Source organism: Zeus faber, assembly GCF_960531495.2.
Source record: "Zeus faber genome assembly, chromosome: 8".
In the NCBI taxonomy this organism is placed as follows: Eukaryota; Metazoa; Chordata; class Actinopteri; order Zeiformes; family Zeidae; genus Zeus; species Zeus faber.
In genome coordinates this window covers 13,316,373-13,325,677 of record NC_137195.1, presented here as the reverse complement: position 1 = coordinate 13,325,677, position 9,305 = coordinate 13,316,373, and the positions used below count along the sequence as shown (strand labels likewise).

The 9,305-nt window shown below is 50.7% G+C and overlaps 1 protein-coding gene across 1 annotated transcript in view; it reads left to right on the top strand.

Annotated features, from left to right (window-relative positions):
• The window catches only part of itga10 (integrin, alpha 10), a 26,941-nt gene extending 17,671 nt beyond the window's left edge, over positions 1-9,270 (top strand). The window contains exons 8-30 of the mRNA XM_080005065.1: positions 1-8; positions 2,601-2,766; positions 3,369-3,442; positions 3,524-3,668; positions 3,772-3,920; positions 4,168-4,311; positions 4,505-4,711; positions 4,861-4,991; positions 5,143-5,309; positions 5,591-5,733; positions 5,858-5,968; positions 6,136-6,221; positions 6,323-6,464; positions 6,890-6,982; positions 7,089-7,165; positions 7,266-7,355; positions 7,449-7,533; positions 7,648-7,761; positions 7,898-8,005; positions 8,103-8,216; positions 8,338-8,433; positions 8,703-8,816; positions 8,943-9,270. The exon at positions 1-8 is cut by the window's left edge and continues 143 nt beyond it. Of these exons, the coding sequence (XP_079861191.1) occupies positions 1-8; positions 2,601-2,766; positions 3,369-3,442; positions 3,524-3,668; positions 3,772-3,920; positions 4,168-4,311; positions 4,505-4,711; positions 4,861-4,991; positions 5,143-5,309; positions 5,591-5,733; positions 5,858-5,968; positions 6,136-6,221; positions 6,323-6,464; positions 6,890-6,982; positions 7,089-7,165; positions 7,266-7,355; positions 7,449-7,533; positions 7,648-7,761; positions 7,898-8,005; positions 8,103-8,216; positions 8,338-8,433; positions 8,703-8,816; positions 8,943-8,996 (2,618 nt within the window). The 3' untranslated portion in view covers positions 8,997-9,270. The remainder of the gene's footprint in view (positions 9-2,600; positions 2,767-3,368; positions 3,443-3,523; positions 3,669-3,771; positions 3,921-4,167; positions 4,312-4,504; positions 4,712-4,860; positions 4,992-5,142; positions 5,310-5,590; positions 5,734-5,857; positions 5,969-6,135; positions 6,222-6,322; positions 6,465-6,889; positions 6,983-7,088; positions 7,166-7,265; positions 7,356-7,448; positions 7,534-7,647; positions 7,762-7,897; positions 8,006-8,102; positions 8,217-8,337; positions 8,434-8,702; positions 8,817-8,942) is intronic.
• Positions 9,271-9,305: the final 35 nt, after the last annotated feature.

Sequence of the window (9,305 nt, the reverse complement as noted above, 5' to 3'; positions counted from 1 at the left end):
CGATCGCTGTGAGAAGACACACGCACACACGCACGCACACACACACACACACACACACACACACACACACACAGACACATGCATAGTTCTACACCTGCTTACAATTAACCTATTTGATCTGCTCTCACAGCCGCTATGACATTCCTGGCGTATAGTGAGCAGCGGTCGTGCTGACCAAACGCCCCCCGACGCGGCCACAACACTACCCACACCGCCTTAAAAATAGAATCGCCAAATCACCTCATGAAACCCTCGGGTCAACCGAAATAACCTTGTGGCGAGTCCAAAAACTCCCCGCCCGGCTCCCCAAAAACGACACAAACACGCTTGGTTGGTGTCGCGGTTTTATTTGTCACGGGGGTGAGAGATGCCAGCGGGCTGGGTCGAGACCCCTCCCTTCCTCACAATAACGACTTTGGTGAATGACTTCAAATGAATCACAATGAAGGGAAGAATGTGCAGAAATGGAGGAGGAGAAGGGTAGAATCGGTCCCTATTAGGGCATGTTTTGAAAGGTTTGAGTTGATATGCCTCGTGTTGACGTTGGGTGCTACCGGCGTATTTGCCCCCGTTTGCGGGCTGGTCGCTTTGATCGTTTGGCGATGGATTTAATACGGCCAATGTGGCGCGAGACGGTGCTGCGGTGGAGACCACGGCTGCTGGAATCACATGGTCAGATGTTGGCGTTGGATGGAAGACAAAACCCTCTCCCCTGCATCTCCCCTAATCTGCCTCCAAGACCTCAAACCCATTCACCGTAAATACGCCAGCGCGTAAGATAATATATTGCACTCTGTCCATGAAAAACACATACATTCAAAAACACGTTTCTATAGGCGCTCAAGGCTCCTGTTCCAAGACAAACAGAAACGGAGGCTTCAGAACATCGACCTTGGCATTTGTAAACCGTGTCAGAAGGCGAGTGAGTGGTCATTTCACTGCAGGACGCTGTCGCGACGACTCAAGCTATCCAACATATGCACTAGGTCAACATCGCCATAGCCCTGAGGGTCGGACAGGCACAGAATGAGATGGTACAGAAGAACGGTGACCAGTGTCGCGGTGCCGGGCTGTAATTCGGACGTTTTTTCTGTAAAACGCTCAATTTGAAAATCGTCCCAGTTTTCAGCACAGTTCAAATAATAATATTATTCTTGTTTTCAGCGCTTCCATATATTATATACCGTATAAAGGCAGGCAGAGCGTTGTCATGCCCACTCGCTCGCTGTGAATTGTACGCTTCCAGGGATGTGTGTGTGTGTGTGTGTGTGTGTGTGTGTGTGTGTGTGTGTGTGTGTGTGTGTGTGTGTGTGTGTGTGTGTGTGTGTGTGTGTGTGTGTGTGTGTGTGGTTGTAGGGCCAGCGATTCCTATAGGCGCTTCTGCAGAGCGTCCCCATGCCTCTCTCCGTTACCTTATTGAACGACAAACAAAAAAAGCACCGTGCATAACGGGGAGTCCCCCCCCACCTTCCAACAGAGTCGAATGTGTGGTAAATTTCAGGGTCCCAGTTTGGGGTTTTCAAAATGTGGTCACCCTATATAGAAGGGATCACACAGTCAGGCCCAAAAAGAGAAATAGTCAAACAAAAATGTAAAAGGGGAACAAGAGAAAGTGAGCTCAGGTTTCTGGGGAAGGGTGTTTGCCCAAGAACTGGTCGTGATGACAGGGAGCCACCAGCGTGACAGCAGCCATGTTTAGATGTTTTCCTTTGTCAACCTGCCAATGTGAAGGAGTGTGTGTGCGTGCGTGTCCATTCCAAATCCATCCAAACACCACGTTCCTCGCCAACCGCGATTGCCCCTCTCAATCTTTTTCCTCCGCTTGGCTATATTACCCGCCTGAGGGGGAGCCAGGAGCCACTGGCAGGCCACTCCTATGTTCTCAGCCTATAGATCTTAATGTACATGTTCCTATATTCCGATTGCATATTTCCCCCACCCCTCCACCTCTCCTCTCCCTCTAACCCGCTTGACCTCCGAAAACATAGGATTTCCTTAGTTAGCTTGGCAGCCATAGTCACTGGGGATTGGGGGGGGGGGGGTCTGGGGTTTGGGTTTCTCTGGTGGAATTTTCTCATCAGACGTCGAGCCATCGCCTGCTCTCCCGCGCCTTGCGATATGTTTTGCACCGTGTGGGCTCTCGGGCTCAGACTGTGCTCCTCGTTTTCGAATCCCCGGCGGTCACCGTATCTGTGTCCCTTGTGCACTGAAGTCAGTGCGGGCGGTATTGGTATGTGTTCCAGCACTTAAAGTGGTTTAAAAATGACCATCAGTTGCATTTATTCGTCATCATAAATCTTTCCTCCGAATGTAAAAAGTCTGTGTTCTTTTTATATGGCTGTGGTAGAGGTCCACACTTTCTCCCAGGCACACTAGTTAGTCTTAACAATGTTTGCCTTGCTCTTTTTTCACGGTTTTACCACCCTGCCAGGGTATCTGTTATTGCTCTTATCCCCTTTTCTCCTTATCTGCTTCCAGCTCAACCTCTCAATGTCTTTTTCACGTATCGAACGTCACTTATCTGCTCATTCATTTAACCCCCCCCCCCCCCCCCCCCCCCCTTTGTCCGCCTCTTCCCACGTTCCCGCGCTGTGTTCCAGGTCCTGGGTCACTACATCCGCAGGCAGCAGGATCCAGAGACTTTCATCAATGAGATCAAGTACATCGCCAGCGACCCCGACGACAAATACTTCTTCAATGTGACGGACGAGGCTGCGCTCAACGACATTGTGGACGCGCTGGGAGACCGCATCTTCACCCTGGAAGGTGTGGATGAAAGACGGATGAGGAAGGAATGAAAGATGAGGCAGGGCGGTAGAGGATGCGAGGGCGGTACCAACCCCAGAGGGGAAAGGTAAAAAAAAAACATGATAGAATTCTCGCAAAAGGGCTACTTCTGAAAAGAAATCCTGACCGAGGGTGAGGAGTGAGTGCCATCTCGCGATATGGGGAGGAAGGGAGGGTCTGCCACAATGTCGAAAAAGAAGGAGGAAAAGGATTCGTTGTTTTTTTCTCGCAACACACGGGGGAACCAGGGAGCAGTGCTGGCGAAGGAATCACGCCACCTTGAAGCACGTAGGGGAACCGGGGCCAGGAAAGGGAAGGAGGGAAAGGGAGGAAGGGAAGGGAGCGCCGCGTCTACCACTGCGGGGTCTGCGGGGAGGGTGACGGCAGCGAGCGCGGGGGGGGCGAACAGATCACATCCCTCTGAGACGAGAGAGGAAGGAAGAGGGAGGTTACGTGGGAAAGTCAAATTGCGAGGATGGCAAATGGTCGGACTCCCACACTCCCGCAGAGAGGGAGAGAACGCTGATTGTTCTGTCTCTACCACCCCCCATCCCCCCATCCCCTCTCTCCTTCCCCTCCAGGCACTCTGGGGTACAACCAGAGCTCCTTCCACATGGAGATGTCACAGATCGGCTTCTCCACGCACACTCTGGACGTGAGTCCGATCGGCTATAACCGGTGCGTTCGTAGAATATCACAGTTTGCCTGTAAGCCTCACGTCGGGTTCTCCATCCAGGACGGGATTCTCTTCGGGATGGTTGGCGCCTACGATTGGGACGGAGGAGTGCTGAAGGAGGGGCTGAATGGACGCATCATGCCGCCGAGAGAGGCTTTCGAGGAGGAGTTTCCCCTGGAGCTTAAAAACCACGCCGCTTACCTAGGTACACAGGGGTCGCGACATTCGACGAAAGTGCGCAATGTTCGCACATCATTGAAACCAACGGTGCCAATCCACAGCGTGCGCGTGTGTGCGTGTGTGTCCAGGTTACACAGTTTCGTCCGTGATAGTGGGCGACTGGAAGAGGCTGTATATCGCCGGAGCCCCCAGGTTCAAGCACAAAGGCAAAGTCATCTTGTTTGAGCTCAGTGATGATGGAGACGTCAACATCGCACAGGCCCTAAATGGGGAACAGGTGAACAGCCCCAAATCTCAAAAACTATAGCAATAAGCAGAAACATGTGTTTAATTAAGGCAGAGACCTATTTCAGATGAACGGTCAAGGCTATGGAATCTGTCATACTCATCATACTCATTAAAATGCATTCATTTTGATTCATTTACTAAACGATAAAGGGTAAAAAGAATGTAAAGCAAGGCCGCCCCCTACTGGTAGTGGACTGACATTACACCCCTCTCCCTCTTCATCCACTGCTGTGCAGATTGGGTCGTACTACGGCAGTGAGCTGTGTGGGCTGGACATTGACCAGGACGGCATCACCGATGTCCTGCTGGTGGCGGCACCCATGTACCTGGGCTCCGGCAACAAGGAGGCCGGCAGAGTCTACATCTACACATTCAGTGGGGTGAGACAGGACACAAATCCCATCTCTTCTTTTTTATTTAAATTTTATTAATATAATAATAATTAATAATAATTTTAAGTTATTTTGCAAAGAGAGAAATCAGAAATCAATCACTACTTCCAGCATCATATACACTATGAAAAACACCCCCACCCATTTTCACTTTCCCTCGCCCTTCGTGTCGCGCTCCCAGGAGGGGGTGTTTGTCCTGAATGGCACCCTGAAGGCAGAGGACAGGTCTCAGGACGCCAGGTTTGGCTACGCCATGGCGGAAGCTCCAGACCTGAACCACGACGGTTACACGGACCTGCTGGTGGGAGCTCCGCTGGAGGACGACCACCGAGGAGCCATCTACATCTACCACGGCGACGATATTTACATCATTCACAATTATAAACAGGTAGGAGCCGTTCAGCTTCACGGGCCCACAGAAGACACCGTTGCAGAACCCTGTCACACTGGTCCTCGGTGGATTCTCTATCGCCCACCCTCTCTCTCTCTCTCTCTCTCTCTCTCTCTCTCTCTCTCTCTCTCTCTTTCTCCATGCAGCGTATTCCCGGGTCATTAATTTCGCCTTCGCTCCAGTATTTCGGCCGCAGTGTGAGCGCTCGCCTGGACATGGACGGAGACGAGCTGCTGGACCTGGCAGTGGGGGCGCAGGGCAGCGCCGTCCTCCTGAGGTGGGCGAAGGCGGGAGGGGGCGGAGGAGGGACCTTTGATTACGTTACGGGTGTCTTTTTAGACGCTGTGTCTAAAAACGGAAGTCATTTGAGGGGAGATGATAATGAAACACTCCATTGCCTGACCGCCTGCGTGACTTCCTCCGTCCAGCTCCCGCAGTATCGTCCAGATCAACGTGAGTCTGTCCTTCCAGCCGCACTCCATCAACGTGATCCAGAAGACGTGTCAGCGTGGCGGCAGGGACTCATCGTGTCTCAATGCCACCGCCTGCTTCCTCACCGTATCCCGCTCCCCCGGGCCGCAAAGCAACAGCTTCGGTACGGATGTAGGATCAAGTGCAAGCAGTTTCTTATCTCTAATCGAGCCTGAGTTTTCCAAGGGTGCCGGGAGCATTTTATAAATTCCCCTCAGAAAAAATGAATAATGGAAAAAGGCTCTTGTGTTGCAAGATCAAAATTGCAAGGCGGTACTAATTGATGCTCATCAGAACAAGTTCAAGTTTCATAGAGATAACTATGAGTGGGCCCTAATAAGCCGCCATCATTTAGTGGTTATCTCAGAAAGTCACCCTCATCCCTCGCTCCCTCTCTGCCGTCAGACCTCTGGACGTCGGCCACGTTGGACGACAGGAAGCTGTCGGCGCGGGCGCTGTTCGACGACGCCTCCCAGAGGCAGATGCACATGGCGCTCCGCGTCCAAACCGGACGGACGCTCTGCTACAAGTTGCCCTTCCACGTCTACGTGAGCGCTCAATCACACACAAACCCTCTTTTCACCTCCACTGACGTTCCAAACCCGACAGCGCTGGCGTCGGGCCGAGCTCACGTCGCCCCGTGTCACGCGTCTCTCCCCTACTCCCTGACAGGACACAGCGGACTACATCCGTCCAATCAGCTTCTCGTTGCGCTTCAAGATCAATGACACAGAGAGCGGTCCGGTTCTGGACGAGGGCTGGCCCACAGCCGTGAAGAAATCTGTGAGTGGAAACATAAAGTGGAACGAGACGGATGTATCGCTTATTATTTTGAAATAAATAAATAAATAGATAGATAAATAAATAAATAAATAAATAAGCATTACAGTTAGCGTTATCACTGTCTCTCTACATTCTAAAAAAAATTCCTTCCTCTTCCATCTCTCCAGATCCCGTTCTTCAAGGACTGCGGCGAGGACGACGTGTGCACCACGGACCTGGTGCTGCACGCGCACATGGACATCTCTGGGACGAGGTACAGAGATAATCCCCCTCTCTTCGAGGCCTCTTTGACAGGTCGAATCTCTACACCTGTCCCGGAAGCTTTTAGCAGCGCCGCCTCTCCCCTCCTCGCAGGCAGAAGCCCTACGTGATCCGAAGCCCCCGCAGGCGTCTGGCGGTGGAGGTCCAGCTGCAGAACAAACTGGAGAACGCCTACAACACCAGTCTGACGTTGCACTACTCGCGCAACCTGCACTTCTCCAGCCTCAGCATCAGGGTAGGCTGCATGCACGCACGCACACACGTATAATGTGAGTGAATGTGCAGAGGTTAAATTTCAGACACATTTCCTGTCTTATCTTATTTATATCTAGATCAAAACATATAGTATTATATCACGGTGGATTCCATTAGATTAGGTTATATTGCCTGTGTTACAGTTTATTAATCCTTGTTAAACAGAAATAAATGACTATAGATTGTACGGTGCAATCCAACAATAACAATATAACAAAATGGATATCAACTCCTATTACCTAGATTACAGATTTTCACAGGCTCAGGTTTGACCGAATGTTGATTGGGACACAAAATGATAAAGTTGGGAAAATAGATTTTTTAGTATTTGACAAAAGACACGCGACGGTGAACGACTCATTCGGCTTCTTCCCCATTCGGTCCTCCTTGTCTCCCTCGCTGCAGGAGGACGCACAGTTTAAGATCGAGTGCACGGCGCTGGGCTCCAACAGCCACTCCTGCAACGTCAGCTACCCGGTGTTTCGCTCCCAGTCCAAGGTGCGTCACGTCATCCCTCAGACGGAGGTGGACGGACCGGCTGACACGTAGCTCCTCCGCCTTCAACCTCAGAGGTTTATTTTTTGGGGTTTTTTTTCACTCGCAGGTGAACTTCATGTTGGAGTTTGAGTTCAGCTGCACGACTCTGCACAGCCGAGTCCAGATGAAACTCAACGCGGAGAGGTAGCGGCACAGCGCAGACAGTGTGATTTAGACGCGTGCATTTTAATGTGAAATATGAACTGGGAATGCTCTTTGGCTTAGGCAACCATTTTGTTTTCAGTGACAGTGTGGAGAGAGAGGACACTCTGGGGGACAACAGCGTTCAGCTGCAAAGCTTTGTTCAGTATGAACCGGATCTGTTTGTAAGCAGGTGGGTGCGTAGGGAATACTGGGCATTTACATTGGGTGCACACTTGTGTCGATGTTCATTTTGGGAGTTTATTAAAACGTGGCTCTTGCTCAGTGACTCCAAGTTGAACCGTTACGAGGTCCACCCCACCAAGACGATGTCAGAGGGAATAGGACCTGAGTTCTACACCCACTTCAAGGTCAGAGGCGGCTTGTATACCGTATGCAGCTCGGAGGTTATAAGCAGCTTTAATCTCAGTTTTGACCCGGCGGAAATAAGAGCGCGCTCCTGCTGTCTGTCTTGCTGTCTGCAGCTGCAGAATTTGGGCTGTTATGCCGTGAGTAACCTGGAGCTGCGGCTGCACCTGCCCGCCGTGGCTGCAGGGGACCGAGTCTTCATGAACGTCACTGAGGTCTTCTCATACAATGTGAGTAATAATGCCAGCGCTTCCCTATGCGTGCATGTATGTGTGTGTGTGTGTGTGTGTGTGTGTGTGTGTGTGTGTTTGGGTGCATGTAGATGTGTCTTCCAAATGATGTATGACGCTCCTAAATCGCCCGCAGGCCACAGGGGTGAACTGCAGCGTGCTGAGTGACGTGGTCCAGCTGAAGGCCAGACAGAGGGACGTACGGCCCCTCCACCCTGAAGACATGTCACAGAATGATATTTTGGTGAGACCCTGGTCTTACAGAAACTAAAACGTGTAGCGCATATGTTTGTTATTTTCCAGTGTAACGTGTGTGTGTGTGTGTTTGGATCTACGCGCAGAATTGCAGTAGGTCGTGGTGCGTCGAGGTGGTGTGCGAGGTCCGACAGCTTCTCAGAGGCCAGGAAGCCCTGATCCGCATCAGCCGCAGAATACAAGACGAATTCTTCAGAAAGGTTAGGGGCCCACAACTGTCGCACACATACTCATTTCAATTTAAAACATTGTACCAGTTCTGGCACAAACAGAACTGCCTTTTATCTCATGTGTGTGTGTGTGTCTCTCTGACCGCTTCAGGCAAAGTATAAATCAGTGAAAGTCATCGGTGCTTATCGCTTGGCAGCTCAGGAAACCAACCTTATCACTTTGGGCACAGGAGCCGTGTGGAGGGAGGTAAGACCGCTGAGGGACTTGATCCAAAGATGCCGTACATACAGTGTAAACCTAGCGGTGACTATTGGAGGAGGTTTAGAGGAGCACTGAACAAAAGGTAGTCCTCAGTCCCCAGCATGCGACTCAACCAAAGGATCGTACTGATACAAGCAATGAGGCAGATGCACAATAACTTAAGAACAACTACGTCGTTTTTCCAAGATTTTGCAACGCACTGTACTGTCTGATCGATGACCGCAGCTCAGTTTCCCTCTTCCCTCCCCCGGTAGACTGTGTTGGAGGTGCTTAAAGGACGGGCGATCCCCATCTCCCTCTGGATTCTGATCGGTAGCGTCATCGGAGGTTTGCTGCTGCTGGCCCTCATCATCTTCGCACTATGGAAGGTGAGCTTGAGACGGCCGATTTGACATTTATTTTTACGAAGATGCGTGTGCGATGAAGAACGTTGACGTTCCGTCGCCCTTCAATTCATCGCTGTGCTCTCTCCCCGTTTTTCCCTCGTCATAAAGCTTGGGTTCTTCACACGGAAGCACATTGCGGAAGAGCAGAACCACGAGGACTGAGACCATTCGCTGCCACGACGACTGAGTTCCAGTCTCTGCGGACAGATGGGATTTGAACCTTAACACACAACTTGGACTTTCAGGACCAAAAAAGAACATTTGAAGGTCCAAGACAAAATGCACTACCCACTATTTTCTAGGGTTGGGAGCACTTATGTAAATACAATTTTTCTGATTTGAAAGAAAACTCAAGTGTATCAAACTGCACATGTTATTTAATATTCAGACGCCAGTTAAGAAAATTTAATGTCACCTGATTACGCTGTTTCATGCTTGTCCTTTGTTGAAATGAAAACAGTTGAACAGATG